The 24256-nt window shown below is 37.0% G+C and overlaps 2 protein-coding genes across 6 annotated transcripts in view; one reads left to right on the top strand and one right to left on the bottom strand.

Moving 5' to 3' along the window:
- Positions 1 to 2240, top strand: part of fer1l6 (fer-1 like family member 6) — a 33502-nt gene extending 31262 nt beyond the window's left edge. The window contains exon 42 of the mRNA XM_079821852.1: positions 1432 to 2240. Coding sequence (XP_079677978.1) covers positions 1432 to 1612 — 181 coding nt within the window. The 3' untranslated portion in view covers positions 1613 to 2240. The remainder of the gene's footprint in view (positions 1 to 1431) is intronic.
- Positions 1658 to 15875, bottom strand: LOC307129446 (uncharacterized protein). Of its 5 annotated transcripts, XM_079821855.1 has the most exons (6): positions 15194 to 15875; positions 13652 to 14095; positions 6444 to 6491; positions 6136 to 6347; positions 5898 to 6057; positions 5148 to 5654 (listed from the first exon to the last, which is right to left on the bottom strand). In XM_079821855.1, exons 1-6 carry the CDS (start codon positions 15705 to 15707, stop codon positions 5551 to 5553), a joined length of 1482 nt encoding a protein of 493 aa, XP_079677981.1. In that variant the 5' UTR covers positions 15708 to 15875; the 3' UTR covers positions 5148 to 5550. The 5 variants fall into 5 exon arrangements, 4 of the variants coding, with proteins under 4 accessions (XP_079677979.1, XP_079677980.1, XP_079677981.1 ...); XM_079821854.1 differs by lacking the exons at positions 5148 to 5654; positions 5898 to 6057; positions 6136 to 6347; positions 6444 to 6491 and adding an exon at positions 1759 to 4237 and having other exon boundaries at positions 15194 to 15723; positions 15814 to 15873; XR_013816902.1 differs by lacking the exons at positions 5148 to 5654; positions 5898 to 6057; positions 6136 to 6347; positions 6444 to 6491 and adding exons at positions 1760 to 3057; positions 3536 to 4237 and having other exon boundaries at positions 15194 to 15873.
- Between the last annotated feature and the right edge of the window lie 8381 nt (positions 15876 to 24256).

Consider the following 24256-nt stretch of genomic DNA (forward strand, 5'->3'; position numbering starts at 1 on the left):
ACATTTATGCCACGCAATTGTATATGAACTAATGATGATGAATAATGACAATGTTTACTTTATGATGATTATATAGTAATATGTTTTAGACGGTTGTAACAATACATATTTCATCTCCTGAACTTGAAAGAGCAGCTGCAACTGCAACAGAGACGCAGCAGACATTTCAAAATAAGAGTCCCGGTGTATTTCGAGCTTGTTTATAATTTAAAAGTCACGCATTAAATATTCGTATTGGTTACACAATAAACTGTATTTCATTTAATTACCATTTAATTCATAGTCAGGAGGAAAGACCAGTATTTGACACATATTCAATAAAGTATCAGGGTTATAATAGTTAACTAAAACCATTAAAAAAAAATCATTATTTGAAATTAAATAAATGTTAACTGAAATTAAAAATAAATAAATAAACAAACTTCTTTGAAGCTTTAGTTTTACCTGATATGGCCTACTAACTAAAAGAAATACAAAGTTATACAAACTATATAGATGTTTTTTAAAAAAACAAACAAAAAAGTGAATTGAGCTGTCTTTCGTGTATTTTTAATGTCAAAAACAAAATGATGTCAAAACTAAATGGAGCTTGAATGCTTAATGTATTACAATTTAACTAAACTCATTAGATTTTAGGAGACTAAATCTACAGTAGATTTAGTCGACTAAAATCTTATGATATTTAGTAGACTAAAACTAGACTAAAACTAAAAACAATTCAGGTGACTAAAATATGACTAAAACTAAATGGCATTTTAGTCAAAAGACTGACTAAAACTAAATCAAAATTTGCTGTCAAAATTAACACTGGTTCACACTGCAGTGAGTGTAAAGCGTTTCTGCAAAAATAAAACCGGAAAATGAGGGTAAAGCAAATATGACGCAATCGACAGGTTCCGGTTCCTTGGTTAAAATAGCAATTTCTCACGATTTACACATAGTTGGAAACATTTGGGATATTGCAAGTACTCAACTGAACAAAATATATAACACTGGCCTAGTGGTTTTTGGATATTTTACATAGTGCACCTTTAAGCGCATCCAAAATAAAAGTTGGTGTTTACATAATATATGTGTGTGTACTGTGTATAATTATTATGTATATATAAATACACACACGTGGATTTATATTTAAGAAATATTTGCATGTATATACTGTATGTATAATTAAACTTGTATATAAATAAAAATGTTTTATAAAAATATTAATTTTTATATATATATATATATACATACAAATTATACACAGTACACACACATATATTATGTAAACACAAACTTTTATTTTGGATGCGATTAATCACGATAATTTTTTCCCCTGCACGAATAGAAATATAAAAAACTGATTTAAATTATATGTTTTTGGGTTGTGTGCGTAGCTCTACTGTATATGTGAATTATTTCTAATTATTTAATTTCTCATTTCTCTAGTCGCCCAGACACATCCTTCTCCTGGTTTATGAATCCTTTCAAGTGCTTCTTTCACCTGATCTGGGGGAACTACAAGAAATACATCATTGCTGGACTGGTGCTGTTGATCGTGACCTTGTTCCTGGTTCTTATCTTCTACACCCTACCAGGGGCGATCAGTAGTAAGATAGTCAGTGGGTAATTAAACACCAATATAAAGTCATTGGGCACAATGGAGCAGCACAAATGTAACTACTTGTTGCTTTAATGCATTGAAATGTTGAAGCACACATTTAAACACTTGCTCTGCATGTAGATGTTTACTCAGGAGCATAACTTGGTTGATTTTAGGAACAATCTTATATTTTATTTAATATGCACCAACAAATGTAACATACACAACATTAAACATTTAATAATCTTTAAACAGCATAACACTGAACATAGCACATGAAAACTGTAAGAAACAAGTTTATTAAGTTTTAATCACATCCTACCTAGTGTAAACGGTTGAACTATTCTACAGTAGAGCTTCTAAACTTGAGAAATTATGTAGTGGCATTAAAAAATGACAGTAACTCAAAACTGAACATTTGTGTAAATACAATTACATAAAACATATGAGAGCAACCCCAATGAGTCCATGTAAAGTTGTGAGGGTTCCAAATAAAATGTCTTTGTAGTCCTTGTGAAACACATTGTGTATTGCCTTGATATCAGTGTTTTCTCTCAGATTTAAATTCCATGTCATTTCTCAGAATACTATGAATTAAAGGTTATCTTTTCCAATAAAAAAATGAAGCTTTATAAAGTTCTCACTCGAAGACCCGAATAAGTTTTTGTATTTCGGTTATTGAAAGTAGCTTTTGGTCCTCAAACCTCAACTGTCACAATGCCTTATTGCACTTTTTTTTTTTTTGTAAGACACTGTGGTTTAAACAAACAACAAAAAAACTTAAGATAGCTGTAAATTAATCAATACCAAAACTGATACAGCTCTTGGTTAACAGTTTTCCCCATTACCTAGATAACTCTATATGTGAGAATTTTATCAGTAAAACATTCCATACCAAAACATACCATTACATCAGCCACCAAAACAGAGACTCATTTCCCGAAACTATAAACAGCATTCACCACTTTTTACAGAAGTGTCTGTTAAACCACGTTTGCCTGCTCAAAATCAAGCGCACTAATCTGCTTACACAGCACATTTGCACTGTGTGCTCATTTAGAAAACACTGGCATACAAAAGATCAACAACTGTCATAATTATACCCAACAATGCCATTTGCTAGAAAAAATTAGGCCACGATGATGAACATGGGTATATTTTAACGAATGGGCCAAATTATTATTTTGAAACATCCTGAACACTGTGGTCAAAAACATTTCAACAAGCTAAGTGGGCCAATGTAACTAGGACATTCATGTTACCATTGAGTGCAATTTCTTCACTGATGACCGCAATACCCTTGGTAAATATGTTTTGCACTTTTTCCATTTACTTTCTATGCAGCACATTTTATTGTAGAATGTATTTTATTATACGGTCACAGTTGTATAAAAGCTTAATGCAATCTAATTATGTAGAATTGTTCGGTTAAGTTTGCAAAGCCAAAGATTGAATTAATGTAAAGCTGCAGTCTGTAAGTTTTGCCTCTTTGTTGCCATCTCTGTTTGAAACGTGCAATTGCAGTTATTTGTGGAATTATCGTATTTACGCGGGTTGTGCATCGGCATGGAGATCTGTAGATTTCAATTTCCGTACAGTCTTATCTTTTGCTTTTGACTACGGTTGAATATGCCGTAGTCACTGATGATTGTCCTTTGGACCTTTCTGGATTACAATCTGCCATCAAAATGATACGTTTCATTATTCCAGCTGCTGTGAGAAAAGGCTATAAATGATCCACCACCTGCAGCATCCTCACATGCCACGTGATACTACTAGCCGGACAATACCACTCAAATGATAACACATTATTTCAAGCTTACCGTTGTGAATAGGGCTACGGTAAGGAGATAGTTTTGAACACTGGCTGGTTCTGTATGTACTTGCTCAAATAGATTTTGGATGATTTTTAACCCAAAAAAGTTACGGACTGCAGCTTTAAAGATGAACATGTCATATGATTAATGTTTGCACAGATCAGTATGGGGTTTTGCTTTACAAGTTATAGTTTTAGGAACTTTTTTAACCCTTTGACAACAACCTTTTTCAAAGCCAAGCTCCACCATTACTTAGCATGAGTTTCCACCGGTAAGTAAACACTGCGTCATTGGTAAGTTGGTCTAGTTACAGTAGTTCTGTTCTGTAATAGCGCTGAGGGCATCATACCCTCATTAATGCCGTGTGCTGGTGCTGATTGGGTAGGACTGGGCCCGAACTGCAGCAGCAGGTTATATGTGCCAGTCTCGGACAGTCCTCTTCTCAATTCAAGCCCACCGCGCTGCACCATCGGCCCACCTCTCCTGCGGGGGGAGATCATGCCGCCCCGCTGGGCAGGTGAACCCTGCACCGGAGCGCCGTTAAACTGAGCAGCCTGCGAGGCCATCAAACAGGCTTGTAGTTTGCGTTTGGCACGCCAGCGGGCCACTCGAAGGCGAGTCTTTTCTCTTCGTTCCCTTACCAGGTCTGCTAGTAGAGCCTGTGGTAGAGTCTGCTCCAGCTCACGCCGTCGGTTTGTACTACGTCCTCGGTTTGTGTTACGGCCTCTCAGACACAGAGTTCGGCTGCGTTTGTACTCTTCATACAGGTTCAGGTCCTTACGTCTCGGACGCACCTGCTTTTGGACCCCTGCCACAGACAGCTGAGAGTCGTCATCTAAATCAGGGGCAGAGAGGTGAGAGATTTAAATATGTTATTAAAAATATTTTTACCTCACCAAATTTTGAGCCACTGTTTCAAACAATAGCAACATAGCAAGTTATTGTTTAAAACACCTTTATTGTTTTATACGATTTTGATATATGCATTTACACTCACAAGTACTCAAAATTTGACCTAGGCCAACTGAAGCCCATTTATTTTTCAAATAAGAACTAAATGGTAAAAAAAAACTCAAACCTAATGATACACACAGTGATATAGAAGCCCTTGATAACACATTAATGAACAGGGAGTGTTCACTTTGAGACAATGCCACATATGCAGAGTCACAGGGTGGCACAAAAGAATCACTTTAAAGCTTTTCATATGAAACTCTGCGCATTACGCAGCTTCTATGTGCGTCGAAAGCAATGGTTTTTAATGTTACACGTCAGCTTTTTCCTCCTGAAAACGGTTTTGACTGCTTACTGTAACATCATATCCTGTCAGTTTCCTGATAAATGGTAACCTCAAGTATCACCACCTTATCGATGTTTGCTGAGCAAGTTTCAGATTCACAAAGGCCAAGATATCTACATTTTGGAATGCACTTGGTTTTTACCAATGTAACATGACACTCATTTTGTACCTGACGCACTCTGAGGAAGGCTGAATGGGCAAAATGCATCAGTGTGCAGTGTTTGCGTAATTTTTTGTTGTTTCTATAGTAGGCCATGCATTGAACAAAGGCTTTTTAACTTTTTGAACCAGAAGAAGTGCCTTGCATCGTCTTTTCTATGAATACAAGTTTAAAACCCATCCAAAGAGCACCTTCTGGGATTACTTAAAGGGCCTTCCAACAAGCAGCGCTCCAAGATGTTTCCAGTAACCTATAGTTTAGAGGGGTTTTTTTTATTTTATTTTTAATGATATTAATTGAAAGATTACATGGAATATTTGTACTTTTCACACCACAGGACAATTTTAAACCTTTTAGGCCTGGTTCCACATACTTAGATTAAGCAAGGACTAGGCCTTAGTTCAATTAGGACATTTAAGTAGCTTTTATAAATGTGCCTTAGAAAAGTTCCTAGTTGCTCAGTTAAGATAGCTCAAACATACATTAGCCTTGTCTATAAATTCTTTACCTAAAATCCTAATGTAGATTTTAAAAAAATGGACACTGACTGTCGACAATTTAAGGACCCTAATTTACTACTGCTGACCAATAGAGTAAGTAGTTATTAAATTATTTATTGAACAGCATACAATACAGGAATTCTTTGTACAAGCAATGTATAAATCAAAACTGACATTTTTACAATAGATTAGGAGGATGTCCTTCCTGGGGCCAAACGCAGGTAATCTTTGATGCATTTCTCTGCCTCTGCTTCTGTGGGACTCAGGAGGACACTGTTCCTCATTGCTGCAGCTATATGTTAAATAGATAAGTTATTAGTTTACAAAAACAAAACATTTGTATTTCATTTATTACTGAACAGACAAGTCTGGCTGTGTTTATGCAATTGTAAAAAAAAATTTAGTCAGCACAAGTGGAACAAGTAGTTGCGCAATTCATTGCAATGTATTAACATGTGAATTGACTGAGATGTGTAACTATGATATCGCTACGATACTTTTATTCATAAAAGAATTACATTTATTTCGGACATACCTATTATTAGTGCTCCAATATTTGTTTTTCTCAAGCCTCGCTTGTCTCCACGTCCGCACCAGTTGAGCTGTTTGGCCACGTTGGAGGCAAAGACCTTGTTGCAAATTCTCCATACAGTCTTTTTCATAGTTTGACCTCCACTAACAGACAATCTGTTCACCTAAAAGAGAGATTGAATATTTTGGTCATTTGGACATTTTGTTCACTGCTTTATTTAAAGAATTCCAAGGAATCTTACCAATGTTTGCATTTTCCCTTTGTCTAGAAGTCTTTGCTCCAACCGGTCAAGATCCTCCATTGACATCAGAGGCAAGAGACAATCCGCTTCATCCTGCATCTGCAGTAGGGGTTCAAATTGCTTGTTCCCCACAAGACACTGAACCAATGCAGTCAGGTGGTTGATTTTCCAGTCCATTTCTCCCTGCGACTCAAGAATAGCCCTCTCTACAGCTGCAAAACCACAGGTGATTTGTCACTTAACAGTAAACATTTAAATATGTATGAGCTTAACTGTAGCTACATTGTAGATGAAGGGATTAAACTTACCTGTACACTGATTATTTTCACAACTCTCTTGACTCGCATCTGACATGGCTGTAAAAACAAATTTAGAAAGATTAAAATTTTACACTTTACATAGTAATCAATTTACAATCAATAGTAATCAATCAATTTACAATTAATAGTAATCCATTTCAGAAAAACAAAAGCAACTCAAAACGATTTAGTCAAAGAAACAATAAAACTGACCCAAACTTCTTCAAAAACTAAATGGGTCCAACCTTTTTGTTTTTAAATAATGACTTTAACAAGGAATATTTTCACTTGGCATAATCACATTTTTGTAACAAAATTAAAACTTTTTGTCGGTCCCCAGATTTCTTTCCAACTTCTCTTTGCTTAGCAAATACACACATTTGATGTAAAACAAAACTAAATAAGTAAAAGCTAGAACTAAGCCTTTATTCTTCATATATTTGTCGATTTTGGTTGTGACCTCAGGTTACATGTCAACCCTGTTGCCATCATAACGCTTTCCTAACTCTTATTTAAATTGTGCTATAGATTATAGATTCAGTCTATATGGAAACATCAACTCTGCAAGGACGTCTCCTTTTCAATATAACTTTACCTTTTTATACTTCTCAGTAGGGGCCAATGTTCAAACCTGTTCCCATTTTGTACAGTAAACATTGATGTCTGATTATTGAAAATTGAATATTTTAGAGAGTTTCCACATTCAATAATAAGCACCTAGTGTCATGACCTTTCCTGGTCTAACTGAACTGCGAAACTCAACTCAACCCTGTTGCCGTCAGCCCTGTTACCTTTACAATAATTTTGTATCCAAACCTATACTAATGTAGTTTGAAATGGTATATTAATATACATTTAAAAACACTATTCTGTCTGACATAATGTTTGAAAATGTACAGAAATAAAACTAATTGTCAGTGCAGTAATTAGACACTTTAATATGCGATAAACACAGTGACCTTTAAAGTTCAAGTAAAGTGGTTAGACTCACCTGTTCATGTTGATGCATTTCTCTTGTGATTCCCCTTCACTGAATGACTTGCGATGTGTAAAAAAAAACATGAACAGCCTCGAAGGGGAAAAATGTTTGTTTCTTTTTAATTCTGACAAAATGTGTATTTTACGACACAATTTTAACATGAATATTCATTAGAAAGGATCTGTGTGTTCCAAAAAAAATTAAAAGGAGCTTCCAAGTATTCCATGATCTGGTGAAAAATTTGTGAAATATTTAATGATGTACTTCGAGGTCTTACTACAAAATCTCAGAAATGGATGCCCTGCGTACCTGCCCTTTTTTTAAATAAAATATTAAAATAACATTTTAATGAAATAATAAATTCATTATTGCATTAAAATATTATTGCTGGTCAAAAATATTTTCCACCTCCAGTTATTTCATATTATTAATTGAAAAAAAAAACAACATGTTAAAAATGAACCTGTTACAGTTCAACACATGATTCAGTATTCTAAAGATATTCAGTAATGCTATTGCCAGGCATAAAATATTATAATTTACTGATTAATTACAGAATAAAAAAAAATTAAAAAAAACACGTAACAGGGCTGAATGTAATTCAACAGGGTTGAAGTGGCTTCTGTAAATAAAATATACATTATCCGATTCAATCGTTCATCCATTCATTCAGTTATTTAATTTTTGACAACTCATTACAAAGTACCTCATAGCAGAACACATGTAAAAGAAAGAGTAACATTCATTTAGCATGGTCCACAAATCTTTGTGAATTGAAATGTCAAGATGTCACAAAGTTCAGTGGAGGTTAAAGTCCATCATAATCACATCTTCCACTCACTTCTGGATTACCCAGAATCTCAGTCATCCCTCCCTCTCTTTCAGTTACAGCCGAAATATTGTGCAGCTTATTGATTTGGTCACAAGTCATTTCACTGGGTGCCTGAATTACCACCTGATGGAGCCTCAATGTTCATGGACTCGAGTGCTTTGATGATCACCTCCCTTTAAAGGCTATGCTGGCTTATTTAGACTTGTCAGTCTGTCTGTGGTCCTCTTCGGGGTTGCAGTAACACCATTAGACTGGGTTCGGGACTGTCTGTAGGGGAGGCAATTAATTTGAAAAACGGTTTCCTCCTCTTCTGTCGTTCTTTGGCATCTCTCCACTGCTTGCGCCTCCATCTCTGAGCCTTCTCACACAGGTCACCGATTCTCTTCTTTTTCCCTGTCTCAACATCTCTTCTCCACCTCTCTCGCTCAGTCCTGAGGTACTTTTCCCTGCGTTCAGGATCAGCATCCCTTTTCGCCCTGTATGCTCTCTGTTTGTCAGCAGCTGTTTTTGCCATTACTGTGTCTGAAAAAAGGAATCCAATATGAAGACTTGCTCAGCTTCTCCATATCCCAAATGAAAAGATGCTTTTAAACTCAGCATGACTTGATATGTATGAATTCATCATATGTACAATGAGCCCTTTGTGAGTAGTAGTGTCAATATTGATTCTGTTATTCCATTTTTTTTTAGATATTATGACCATTTCAACCCTGTAATTGAATTCAGAAATGTTTCAGGATCAAATGTTACAGGGTTGAAGTCAGTCAGTGTAAAACTAAAAATGGCTTATAACAGCATCAGTGTCACTGCCATACACCAAATGTTTCAGACCGCAAAACTTTGAAATCCTGACCTTGAGAAAAACAGGTAAGGTACACTTTGCAACTGGTATGGAAAGCAATGCAGCCTGTTGTGCAAATTAACCATATATGAATTTCTCACTTTCTCGTCTTCAGAAAGTGCTTATCTCTTTCGCAACATATCCATGGCAGGTGTTTGCAAGCTTTGATTGTAAAACCAAATTGACAAACCATGGGTACACATGAAAATAACCATGCTTACCATTTTTAGTGTCTTTTCTTCTTGCTAGAGTGGTAAAGAGTAGTTGCTGCTAGTGCTCACGGACCTCAGTTAAGTGAAATGAGGTCTGCGGCTGACGGGTTTGGACCACACATTGAAAACCAAGTGTCAAAACAAAAATATACATCTAACCACACTATCAGATAATTTCTCAGAAATATTTTCTCAGAATGTATGACACAAATATCCTGTATGAAAAGTCTTTTTTTTTCGTGAGCAATGACTTTAAAGAAATTTGGAAAGCTTTAAAGGTGTTTTTTTGTTAAAGTACATGAATTAGAACATATTTCAGGTTTCCTTGCATGTTTATGTACATTTGTTTGTTTTGCACATATCTTTAAAAGTAGGTACACGAAATACAAATTTTATTGGTTTATTCTACATGGTCACACTAGTTTTTACTTAATTATAAAAGCTTTGTCTTGATTGCCTTTAAATGAATAGTTCGCCCGAAAATGAAAATTGTCCTCATTTAGTCAGCCTCAAGTTGTTCCAAAGTTGTATGAATGTCTTTGTTCTGCTGAACACAAAAGATGATATTTTGAAGAATCTCGGTAACCAAACAGTTGATGGACCCCATTGACTTCCATAGTATCCAAACCATCAACTGTTTAGTTCCCCATATTCTTCAAAATATCTTCATCTGTGTTCAGCAGAAAAAAGAAATTCATACAAGTTTGGAACAACTTGAGGCTGAGTAAATGACAATTTAAATTTTGGGGTGAACTAACCCTTTAAGTGAAGCACTGTATAATTTTCATAATCTTTTTTGGTGCTTCAGTAAAGTCAGTTTGACCACAGATCAAAACTTCAAATTTCTTGCGATTTTAATATTTTATAGAATTTTGAAATACAAGCTTAAAGGGCTCGTTGAAAATTCTGTCATCTACAACTCAACCGCATGTCATTCTAAACCCATAAGACCTAGCCTGACAAGCCAGACCCACATCATGTTGGGTCTGGGAACTCACCATTGGCAGGGCTCAATCCGAGGGGCGGGATAAACGGTTGTCTTTCAAATTCCCTCTGCACGCAATAGGATAGTGCTACAACCAACCAGAGCAACGAAGAAGGTGAAGCGGAGCTAGTTGATAGATTAAACTTTTGCCGTATCCGGCAAAATATGTTCTTTTCTCAAAGAAAAGCTTAACTCCAAGTCTTCCATAGTCACGCGGCCAAAGCAAAAGACCGCTGTTCGCCAGCTTCTTGGTTTACAAGTAGCACAGCGGAACCGCAGCAACTCTGCTGTCATTATGTTAAGCCCATCCACCAACTCTATACACGATGTGATTGGCCTGACCAGAGTTTGGTTTTTCCAGCTCGCAAGCCAACAAAGAGTTGCTAGACTACCCTGGCTGCAAATTAGATTTGCTGTCGCTAGGGTGTGTCTAGATTTCTAGACTACATAAGACCTCCATTCATCTTCAGAACAAAAATGAAGATATTTTTTGTAAATCTGAGATTTCTGCCCCTCCATCGAAACACTATTCACCCGAAACTCTGATGCATCAAAACGAATGAATCATAAAATAAATCCATATTAATCAAGCGGTTTAATCCAAGTCTTCTGAAGAGTTGTGATCGTTTTATATAGATGTCACTTAGTGTCAAGCACATACGGTTGAGCTTCCGTTTACCATATTTAAGAGCTTTTTGTATGTTCACTGATTAATGTTTATTTATGTATATATATATATATATATATATATATATATATATATATATATTATATATATATATAAATTGTATAAAGCGATCACATCTCTTAAAAAGACTTTATTTTCTCTCAGATTTCATTAAAAATATCTTCATTTGTGTCTTAAAGATGAACAAAACTCTTATGGGTTTGGAAAGACACAAGAGTGATTGATGACAGAATCTTCGTTTTTTTGGGGAACTATCCCTTTGTATTGCTTATTACAAAACCACTGCAACAATATACTCCGATAGTTAGAATTTATCTTGCTTTATTAAAGAGGCTATATGTAAAAAAAAAAAAAAAACAGAAACCCTTGTTATTAGCGACACTGGTGGCCATTAAGTGAACTGCAGCCAGCAAAGCCCCGATATACTCATGGCGAAGTTCTTTTTCGTTCTTCGTTTGGGAGTAAAAAGTTGGAAATACCTTTGCAGCAATATACTGTTAACGACCGTCCAGATGCCATCCACATGACTGAGAACAACATTTAGATGAATATGTAAATATGTGCTGCACGCTTTCCTCTTCTTCTTTGAATGACACATTGACATTACAGTATAAATTACATTATCTTGAATATTGTATAAGCATTAATTTCATGTGTCAATGAAGAGAGGCTCTTGGGAGCATGTGTAAATGTTACATCCTTTGAAGTCCTTCACCAAAAAAAAAAAAAAATCAGGCTTTCATGGACAACCTAAAGTCGTGGAATATATTGTTTAAGTTGTTACAAACTGTTCACACATTGGCATAAAAAAAAGAGACCAAAAATAATTTCCTTTGTCGTCTTATAAACGAAAAGAAGACAAACAGGAAATTATTTTTGGTCTTCCAGAGTATATGTATCAAACACAAGTGACTATACATAATATAACAAGTGTCGTCTTATAAATACTTGGGTGTATGTGTGGATGCTGCACATATAGATTATGTTTGCTATAAAGGTACAACAATGTATTTTTGGAGCAAACAAACAGATCTTGCTGTTATTTTTTAAATCTGTAATATGTTGTACAATGTGGATTGGAACATGTGCATGACATAGCGGGCTCTCTGTTCAACTCAAAGCTTGACATCTATCTATTTGCTCTAAGATTGTGCGCCAAATGCTTGAGCCAAGTTTATGGTTTGTACCGGTATACAAACAAAATGTTGTCCCTGACAGGTAAAATTATGCCTGACCCTTCTCATATTTTGTATGAGGAATATCAACTTTTGCCATCAAACAGAAGACTTAGAGTAGCATATGCTTGAATTAACAGATTACGGAAAACCTTTGTGCATCAGTCTGTAATAAATCAGAATTGGGGGTCCAAAGCCGCGTTTAACTAGGGACTTTGGGGTGGTACTCGGGGTGCGTTTCGATCGCAGTAACCGGGGTCTAAATAAAGTTCTGGGTAAAGATTTCCCCTTCAAAACGGCCCTGCTCACGAGGTAGTACTTTCTCAAAGTTCAGGAACTTTCGGGGGTGGGATTTGGGTGCTTAACGTGCTGATTGGTTGAGCTCATGCAGCATTTTATTTCAACCTAAAAGTCTGTTGCAGTGCGTACAGTAAGAGTTGTTTACTATTCGAATCAACAATGGAGTTTAAAAATACGCCCAAAGGACCGACGACGAGGTTCAGGCTTTATTAAGTTTATTTGCGGAGGACGAAATCCAGTGGGCTCTGGAAAGTCCCACACAGTCCTACATAACCGGACCAATCTTCACGGTACTTTAGACCGCTATGGAAACGCAGACAGCAGCAGGTCTGAGGGAAAAAGAGTTCCTGGGACAAATTGTTCTGGGTAATTTCGGTGGAAACAGGGCTTAAAGGGTCATGAAACCCCCTGTTTTAGCAGCCGTCATACAAAGATGAATTTAAACCCGGCAGTTGAATATAGCGCAAATCTTTTTTTAACTAACTCGTTTTCTCCTACAATCAAAATGAATGGATGGTAACATTGACTTCTATGATGCTCAACACTCATAATTCTGGTTTAGGGTTTCATGACCCTTTAAGTAGGCCTCGAGGTTCTGAAAAATAGGACTAAACCAGTGCACTGCAGCTGGTTATGTATCATCATACTTAAATAGTGTGTGTATTGATGTGATTTTTGAAGAGATTCCAACAATAAAGTGAAATTGAACTGAAAAAATAAATTCATACAGTATATGAAAAAATTCTTACATATAGCCCCTTTAACAAACAGGTTTGTTCAAATCAGCTTGATAAAAACTTCATACTGTCATTATTATCCCCTTGTCCCGTATTTAAAATAAATACTGGCTTTTTTAAATGAAATGAACTAATTTAATAACTGATGATCTTTACAATGGAACTGAATCAACACTGAACTGACTTTGGCTGAACAACAGCCAAATTTTCCTGTTATCACTGTAAAGCTGCTTTGTACGATTTGTATTGTATAAGCACTATATAAATAAAGGTGACTTGACTTTTTTTTATGGAATTATTCTTTTTGAAATGTGACGCTTTTATGCAATAAAAATGTTTTGTACACCATAGTTAAAACATGTATTGGTGATATACATGTGATATCTGGTATTTCGAAGCCTGAGAAAAGGCTACTATCTACATGTTCATAATATCCCAAATAAACCAGTGTAAAAATGTTATGCTTACAGGTGTTTGGGTCCATGTTGATGAATGCTGGGATTGCAAGGTCTGCTGAAGTGCCTGGAATCTGAAGGGCTTGAAAGGATGCAGGTAGATCTAGTGAGACCCCAAGCTCTGGTTCCCCCACTTGATGGTGAAGTTCAGGATTGGAATATTCAAACCTAGATACGCTGCCAGCTTCTGCGGGCTCATCCTTCACACAGACGATTTCAACCTCCGCCTCCTCCTGTTTAATCTTAAGCGATGGTGCACCAAAGGTCACTGTGCTTGTATTTGTGGTCTGGGACGACATGCCTTCATCTGCCATCATGGGTGCAGAGAGGACGCTGCTGTCTGGCATGTCTGTGTGCCCAGTCTCTGCAGAGGCCAGAGGGTTTTGACCCCATATTGGATCACTGGTCTCAGACAGAAGCACCTGACTGTCCACCAGGTGAGGGCTTGAGTTCTCAACTATGGAAACAACAAAAGTCACTTTCATTGAAAACATTAGTAAAGAATAATTTTACACTGCCTGATTGAAAATAATAGTCAAATTACAAAATTCCTCAACTGTTCTCCTTGAACTTCTGAGTGACAGTCCTAGTCCTAGTGACATGTACTTATTTATTATTTTAATATATTTAATAAAACATTAAATAAACATTTATGAATATGGAAATCATGTTCTCTTTTGTCACAATTCAGTGAACATTGTTAGTCTTTTGTAATGTGTAACTTTAACAAAAATGTTTAACCCTTAATCCCTTAATCCTTAATGACATCAAGCTCCAGGAAGCGACATCATTTCGGGTGTAGAACAAACTTCAATAAGTAATAGTTAGTCTCACTCTAAAACTATGCAGCGTCCTTTGTTAATATTACAGTAATTGGCATGACACTTCAAAATGATTCTCAAGTTGACTATCTAGGCACATTTGCAGTGGATATTTTTAGTGAATTTTAAGTAAATATTGTATATAATAAATGTTTATAAAAATTCAGTAATTTGTGCATATGATATGTGCCATCGCTAAATAGTACATACAGCACCCTGTTTGAAATATCAGTATCAGCCTTTAAAAACAGAAGGTACTCTTCTGCCGGAACTCGACTCGCGTACGGCCGTTACCGGAAGCCAGTGGTTATAGTTTATAAAGTTATAAATATGGATATTTTTCTTACAAAAACACATCACTTCGCTTCAGAAGGCCTTTATTAACTCCTTGGCGTCATATGGATTACTTATATGATGGATCTGGATGTGCTTTTTTGGGCTTCGAAATCTAAAATCTACCATTCACTCCCATTATAACGCTTGGAAGAGCCAGGATATTTTTTAATATAACTCTGATTGTTTGCCTGAAAAAATAAAGTCATATACACCTAGGATGTGTAAGTAAATTATAGAATAATTTTCATTTTGGGGTGAACTATCCCTTTAAGCCTTATGTTGTAAAACTGTCATTAAAGAAAACAAACAAACAAACATGATTTCCATCTCATCTTTGTTATTTTAATTTAGTATACATGATGGGAATATGAAAAGATACTGCAGCTACTGTTTCATACCTTTATGTACTGATGATCCATGGATATCTTCAATATGGAAATCAGCAATGTGATTCTCATTTCTTAACGTTTCTTTGGGTATGTGCATCTGATGTCTCACCCATGAGGGTCCAGCTACAGGGTCAGCCGGTTCAGTGACTCTCGGTCTGGGACAGGGGTTTGGGGGTTTGGCACACACCGACACAGTGCTCGTCGGCACTCTTCTGCAGTGCATCCCAGCGGATGTTGCCATGTCTCCATCTCCCTGATACAGTCTATGGTTGGCGTCTTTAGCGGCCAGGACGCTGATGTACTTGCGCATAGTTTTCATTTGACAGCGGGACGTCTCCAACATTCTCCTGATGTTCTCATTCTCCTTCTCTTTAGCTGTCATCTCCCGTTTGATTTCCTCAAATTTGAGCCCGACCACCCGGATCATCTCTCCTAACACGGTCTCCACCGCGACGTTCACGGCTTTCTCTATGACAGCGCCCATTTGGCCCCGCATCAGAGAGATGGTCAAATTCACGTCCATGCTGACGGGCGCGGATCTGAGCGAAGTCGAAAACACGATAAAAAATATTTCAATGACTGATTGGTATTCGAGTAGGCCTATATTAGTGCAAAATGGCAATGTTTACCAGGCAAATACACAGGCTCCGTCCGCCATTGGCCACGCAACGACAACACTGAAACGGAGCAGGAATCACATCCGGTTCGGCAGGAGCACATTAACCCTTTGGGGGAATCCACCATCACCAGAGTAAGATGGCAGAAACACCATCACAAGATGCACTGTGAAAAGTTAGTTTACTTTACTTAACAAAAGTAGGGAAATCCGTTGCCTGAATAGTTCACTTTAAAATGAAAACTACCCCAAGATTTACTCAGCCTCAAGCCATATCCTAGGTGTATATGACTTTCTGGTGAACACAATCATATATTAATATGAACTCCTGAATCTGCTTCCAAGCTTTATGGGAGTGAATAGGGCCCGATATCCTTCATAAACGTACTCCACGCAGATCCAGGGGATTAATAAAGGCCGCCGGAAGCGAAGTGATGCATGTGTGTAAGACAAATATCCATATTTGACACATTATAAAGTAAAATATCTAGCTTCCTCCAGACCGCATTCAGTGTTCAAACTTACGAAGAAGTTCCTCTACTTCCGATCGACGTCATACATCGCGCCAGTTACGCTTTTTGCAGAGAAAATAAGTGTTGTCGCTGTTTTTTCCACCCCGGGAAAAGTTTGTCCTAAGGTGAACAGATATATGTTTAACACTGTTCCTGAACATTATAAACCCAAGGTATATCTACATGCTGCACATTTTACGGAGAACAGCTTCCAGAAAGTAAGAGAGTAGGCTACAATGCAGGCTACGCTGTAGCCGTTCCCATTTTGTCAGGACAATCTGATTTTTATGGACCACAACTTGTAAGTAGGCTATATCTTATTATTTGTAGTTTTGTTTTCTAGTAACAGTTCCAATTATAAGTTGTATGTAGTTGCTATGATGTAAATAAAGGGCAAAGATGTTTGCCTCCGCTATCCAACTAACATTACAGTATCGATATAGTGTTTACTGTAGCTTTTGTAAGCACTTGCAATTTGTGAGACTGTTTACCGCCCCTTCGGAAAATAACCATGATTTTGTGATTGATTACTGTTTGTATTATAGCTTTCTGACAAATATGATTAAATGGTAGATAAACTGTATCTATAAGAAAATTACAAAAAAATCATATCACTCTGAAACATCCTGTGAAATCTGTGCTTGAAATCTGTTCTGCAAGATTCTCTTGTTCGTTATCATTGTCAGGGTCTGAGCCAGGCTCGCATTGTTTGAAATTTATCCTTAAAGGTGCACTGTGTAACATTTTTCAGTAAAATATCCAAAAACCACTAGGCCATTACAGTGGGGAGAACAAGTATTTGATACACTGCCGATTTTGCAGGTTTGCCCACTTACAAAGCATGTAGAAGTCTGTAATTTTTATCAAATCAAAAATCCAGAAAATCACATTGTATGATTTTTAAGTAATTAATTTGCATTTTATTGCATGACATTAGTATTTGATACATCAGAAAAGCAGAACTTAATATTTGGTACAGAAACCTTTGTTTGCAATTACAGAGATCATATGTTTCCTGTAGTTCTTGACCAGATTTGCACACACTGCAGCAAGGTTTTGGCCCACTCCTCCATACAGACCTTCTCAAGATCCTTCAGGTTTCGGGGCTGTCGTTAGGCAATACAGACTTTCAGCTCCCTCCAAAGATTTCTATTGGGTTCAGGTCTGGAGACTGGCTAGGCCACTCCAGGACCTTGAGAGGCTTCTTACGGAGCCACTCCTTAGTTGCCCTGGCTGTGTGTTTCGGCCGGGTCATTGTCATGCTGGAAGATCCAGCCACGACCCATCTTCAATGCTCTTACTGAGGGAAGGAGGTTGTTGGCCAAGATCTCGCGATACATGGCCCCATCCATCCTCCCCTCAATACGGTGCAGTCGTCCTGTCCCCTTTGCAGAAAAGCATCCCCAAAGAATGTTTCCACGGCGAGTGGAGCATCCCCAAAGAAAAAAGCTCTATTTCGGTCTCATCAGACCACATTCCTCCTCTGGATCATCCAGATGGTCATTGGCAAACTTCAGAGGGGCCTGGACATGCGCTGGCTTGAGCAGGGGGACCTTGCGTGCGCTGCAGGATTTTAATCCATGACGGCGTAGTGTGTTACTAATGGTTTTCTTTGAGACTGTGGTCCCAGCTCTCTTCAGGTCATTGACCAGGTCCTGACGTGTAGTTCTGGGCTGATCCCTCACGTTCCTCGTGATCATTGATGCCCCACGAGGTGAGATCTTGGATGGTGCACCAGACTGAGGGAGAGACTGTCATCTTGAACTTCTTCCATTTTTTAATAATTGCGCCAACAGTTGTTGCCTTCTCACCAAGCTGCTTGCCTATTGTCCTGTAGCCCATCCCAGCCTTGTGCAGGTCTACAACACAGCTCTCTGGTCTTGGCCATTGTGGACAGGTTGGAGTCTGTTTGATTGAGTGTGTGGACAGGTGTCTTTTATACAGGTAACGAGTTCAAACAGGTGCAGTTAATAGAACAGGAGGGCTTCTAATGCCGCGTTCCAGGCAACCCGTGTTTTTCCAACCTTCTACCTGTAAAAGTAGTGGAACAGCAGTCAAACCCGTGACTTCCCACCCGTGAACTCGTACTAGATCCATGTACTCCCAGTTACGAGCTCTGACGTCACATAGCCCGCGAAACAACAATTGCAGCCCCTACAGATGTTGTCTTTATGGAAGTCGTACATGTTATTTTACAAATAACGTAAAATAAAAGGTATAACAGCTTCTCATGCCTCATGCGTTTTTCTACTCTGTTTCCCTCAAATAAGCAAGAAGTAAGCACCTTTGGTGATTGAAATGATTGTAAATGAGCATAAGCCCCGTACGGTCTGCCATGCTTTGTTTACATCTAGCTATCACAATTCCTTGCACTCAGGCAGTTTGATGTGACTTTGTCTGGAACGCTACAAAGTCGTGAGTCAAGGTTTGAAGTCGTGATTTACGTGCTCAAAAACCTGCCTGGAACGCAGCATTAAAGAAAAACGAACAGGTCTGTGAGAGCCGGAATTCTTACTGGTTGGTAGGTGATACTATGCAAATTAATTATTTAAAAATCATACAATGTGATTTTCTGGATTTTTGTTTTAGATTCCGTCTCTCGCAGTTGAAGTGTACCTTTACATTCTTTGTAAGTATGAAAACCTGCAAAATAGGGCTGCACGATTAATCGAAATCGAACCGCAATCGCGATTTGGTTTATGTGCGCATTATTAAAGCGCAAAGGCTGCGATTTTAATGACATAAATATATGCACAGCGTGTCAGTGAAGAGTGGCTCTGTGATCAGGAGTAAACGCTGCTCAATCTCTGAAAGCACTGCAAGTTTGAGTCGCTTATTATAACGTGCGCTTGAAAAAGCAACATGTGTCAAACATCTTCACAAACTAGTAATGCGAAGCGTTCATAAACCTGTTCACCAAAATGCAACGTTTAATAACAGGTTTCAACTCACTTCATATAGTCAGTCGAACTGATGTGGCTTCTTATCACAGAATGTCAATCAGCACTGCATACTTTATTATTATGAAAATACCCGAGAAGGCTTGAAGAACTCAAGTACACCATATCTTGTCACAGAAGTATTATCTTCATGTTTAATCAGTGAAAGCGTTTCTATCTTCGTTTTATTCAGCATACAGTGCAAGCTTCACATTAGGGATTTCCCATAGGGATTTCCTGAAAATGAATGATTACTTCTTCTGAGGCAAATGTGGAGTTTCTGCTCGAGGGCGCCCTCTGGCCTCCAGTATGAATTAAACTTTTTGGTAGAAAATAAGAAAAATAATACTTCTAAATAAATGTATATGACAATCCATATGTTTTTCTTCAATGCACAGGAGTTTTAATCCCCACAGTGGATGCATGAGAGGCTCATATTTCATATTAAAGACATAGACTTTAAGAAATTGATATCACAGATAAAAAGCACAGATTTTTATAATATATATTTTTTTACAATTAATCCTTAGACCTTTCTAATGATTTTTAGTCATAGGCTGTCTGCATATTAACAGGTAACCGATAATTTTTTTGTTTTCTGTAAAATATAAATATTATTATTATTATTATACAGTTATATTTATTGTTAAATGCTCTATTTAAAATGTTTAATAATGAATGTTATTGTAATATTAATATTTCTTATTTTTATTTAGCAATAATACTAATCATAATAATAATTATTAGTCATATTAATATATAAACACAAAATGTTATTTACACACTTTTTATTTGTAAAAGTAAAAAAAAATCGCATTTTAATCGCAATCGCAATTTTAACCAGAATAATCGCAATTAGATATTTTCCCCAAATCGTGTGGCCCTATTGCAAAACCGGCAGTGTATCAAATAATTGTTCTCACAACTGTATATATTTTGTTCAGTTGAGTACTTACAATATCCCAAATTTTTCCAGCTATTTGTAAATCGTGAGAAAATTGCTATTTTAACCAAGGAACCGGGACGTGTGAGGGAGTCGCCTGTCAATTGCGTTATATCTGCGTTACTCTCGGTTTCCGAGATTTTTGCAGAAACGCTTTACTCTTACTGCAGTGTGAACAAGTGTCATAGCAGCCGCCAAGCGAACGCACAGAGTAACCTCAACATAATTTTCAACACACTCAATTGTATCTGATATGATAAACAGAGCTGCGACTATGCCATAATAGAAGTCCCGCTGCTCGTGAGGTGTGTGTTGTGCTCTTCTTATTAACAATCGCTCCTGCGGCCTTGCTCAGCTCCCATAACACTCGGTCCAGCTCTGCTTCATACTACAGTAACGTTAATAATCGCATCCATGAACATGATTTCTGCCCGAGTCCTATCCTGATTCTTTTCCACCGGCTGTGAGGTGAAGACCACATGTCCCAAGATTCTGCGCTCAAACTTGCCGTCAACAAACTACGCCTTTGTTTTGAACAGGCGACCTCTAGCGGACGGAAAAGTTACATAGTGCAGCTTTAATTATTTACACAGCGGAACTCGCTGTTATGAAGGGGCGTGACATTTCCCAAACAAATGCTAAGCGGTGCCAATCAAAATACACTGGGCCAGCTAACCAATCACAGCACATTTCGTATTTCAGAGGGGCTTTATTTAAAACGACGTGTTCAAGAAAAACTGGGGAGAGAGGTGCTGTAATATGAAAAAGAATGCGTTTTTGAACAATCAAGCAAGAAAACATTCTAGTACACCCCAAAAACAAAATCAAGACTTCGTATAAAAAAGGGCATAATTGGACCCCTTTAAAAAATAAGTAAATAAACTTAAGGTCCGTTGAAAAAATGTTTTCCTGAATTTTCTGAGTTACACTGACTATTAAAAGTTAGGCTATTCAAATAAAAGAAAATGTATTGGGGTTCCTTTTTATTTTGGATTAACTTAAGCTGATTAAATTATAATTACAGAACAGCGTAAAGATACTTAACTTAAAACTAACAAGTCTCTTTGAGCTTAATCGTCTTCTCAGCGGGTGTGTACCCGCACTTGACCACTTATCTACTTACATGACGACATGTTTTCCTGTATTTGGCCCAGGTTTTCAAGTACAACTTTTGACTATCCAATGGGAGTCGGGACACACTTATGTTGCAAAAATGCATGCGTTTACAGAGATTTATTTAGATTTTTAATATTTTTCTATATTTTTCTGTTTGGTAGTCCCTATGTAACAGAAGACACAGTTTAGTAATTGTGGTGATTCTAATTAAGTGATAAAAAGCAGTTGTAAATGTTGTACAAAAATACACATTCTCACCTTTGCACTAATAAAATGTGCAACATTTTATATGTTTTACTACTAAATTATATGTAAAATCTAATTCATTTAACTTGCAGGGGAATGTTTTCCTTGACATCTTGCGATTTTGGGATACATCTTGAATACCATTCAGAAACGGAGCTGCAATGCATTTTAAGGTAGGAAGGCATCAAGGCACGTCCGAATCCAATGTTAGCTTTACTTCCTGTCTCCTGAGATACCTTCATCTGATCGATTTTTGAAGGCAGCATATATGTAGGGGAGCGCGGGGCACAACCTAACACACACGGTTTAAAACTTTCCACACATGCCAATATGACGAAACTTTGTGTATTTACTAGTTGCAATATCAATATTATTTAGAAAAAATTGTGCCAAAATTAAAAAAATCTTTGGAAGATATCACTGAACATTTATTTAACCATAGCAAAAGTAAGTTTCTTACTTAAGTTTAGTTTTATCTCTGTTTTTTGTGTTTATTTAAAGTAAGACAAATCTGATATTATTTTAATCTTATATCTGTTATTTAACAGTGAGATCGTTGAAGACACGAGCCGCGGTGGGGCTTGTTGTAACGCTGCGTTACAATGAGCCCCTATTAGGAATATGCTATTATATTCTATACTTTTATTAATTATTTTGAGAAACCATGAGAAAAGGGTGAATAATGACTGAGAGCCAATGTTCAGAAATTATTAATTATCATTATTATGTTTTTAACTATGCTGTATAGCTGTATTTAGCGATGTGTTTGTTGTTAAATTAGTAAAATTAGTATATTTTTAATGATTAAAAAATGTCATTATTTTATTTAAAAAAAGTTAATAATTGTATTTTATTGACAAAATATTTTAGTTTATCTTGGATATTTTTTTTTATTATATCAGATAACATTTTAAGCTGTCATTTGGTCATGTTACATTGTGCCCCTCACATGTTACAATGTACCCCACCTACGGGGCATGTTGTCACATTTCACTTCCATTCTTTCGGGGTGAATCAAGAAAAAAGTATACACTGTATTAATGAAACCAAACCACATAATTGTACTAGACGTGTGAAATTAGTGCGTGAAAAAATAAATACTCCCTGAACCCCAAGTGGATTTGCACAAACTGAGAAAGTCAAAAAGCGTTAGGTTGTGCCTCACTCTCCCCTATCTTTCGCTGCCTTTTGTTATCTTTCAATCCTGTGCGTTCCATTCTGTGACAGTTGAGCTAAAAAATAAAGATGGCATCTGAAAGTTGTGGTTGCAGCAGGTCAGTGTGTAAATGTACGTTTTTGAGCAATGTTTTCCACAGACCTGGGGACAATCTTGCGCACTTACTTCCTGTTTGCGCTCTTAATTAGCCAAGACTGCACGTGTGGGTATTTGGACAGGCCCGTTGTTTTGCTTCCTTCATTCAGCTCATTTTGAAGCAAGTGTATCACACACCCGGGGATTAGGGTTAGGTGCCCAGGGTTAGGTGCTTTACTCAAGGGCTTTGTGTTATAAGTCAGACTCCCTAACCATTAGGCCAATACTGCCCCAAAAGCATACTCAGCCACATGCAGGCCAACTATGTTGACTCCCAAAGTGCACTGCAGTATGCACAAATTAAACAATTGCTACTATTTTACTGGCTTTATTTGACAAATTTATTTGCTGTCTTTATATTAACCTCATTAACAGTTTGATGTTTCACAGCAGTTTGATGTTTATGTAATTTGCCATATCAAACGTGTGCCATAGTTTATGATCTACTTTGAAGTTTATCTGTTTTGAATTTTTTTATTTATTTAATGCATCTTCAGTCCTCAAAAACAGATGAAAAATATGTATGTTTACATGAAGAACGTGGATGTGGTTTGAGGTTGAATGATATTGTAAATTTGTTTCAACAAACTTGTCCGGTCCATAGGTCATAGCTTCTGCGTGATGTGGAAAGTATGCCGAGTGAGATGCGAAAGCGTAGGCATAAATGTTGTTGTCTTTTTGACGGGTAACTCTGAGATTGTTCCACAGAGTGTTTGATGGTACTACCAAATTTCATCATCAAGAGATTCTCCGGTAACACTTTATTTTACAGTGTCCTTGTTACATACATGTACTTAGCATAGTAATACCACAGTAAATTGTGTATAATTACATGCAACTAACCCTCAACCAAACCCTAATCCAACCCTAACCCTATAGTAAGTACATGTTAAGTAATATTGCTCAGTACTTAAATATATAATTACACTGTAACAATGACACCTTAAAATAAAGTGTAACTGATTCTTCATTTTGAAATATTGTCTATATAGTCTATGTTGTTAGATAAAAGACTGTGTGTATGTAAGAGTCATGTCAAATTAGTATGCAATATGTTGATTTACTACAGTTACTGCAGTGTTGCAGTCTATTCTGAAAATGTGTAGAAAACAGACATATTTCTATTTATAAGGAACAACGGGTGCCAAAATTCACATTTTTAAACAGTTGACCGGTGAATGTGAAATAAACAAGATATTTCTGGTGTAGCCTATGAGGAGGAACATACATATTCAGAGGCATGCTATCTGTTTGTTTTTCTCTCTGAGTTTCGACCAGACATGCTCATGTTGTGACCTTGCAGGTGTGTATTTGTGGTAGTTGTTTGTTCCAGTAAGAGATATTTCTGTCTATTAAAGGACTAGTTCACCCAAAAATGAAAATGATGT

The sequence above is a fragment of the Gobio gobio genome (assembly GCF_949357685.1).
Source record: "Gobio gobio genome assembly, chromosome: 7".
Taxonomy (NCBI): domain Eukaryota; kingdom Metazoa; phylum Chordata; class Actinopteri; order Cypriniformes; family Gobionidae; genus Gobio; species Gobio gobio.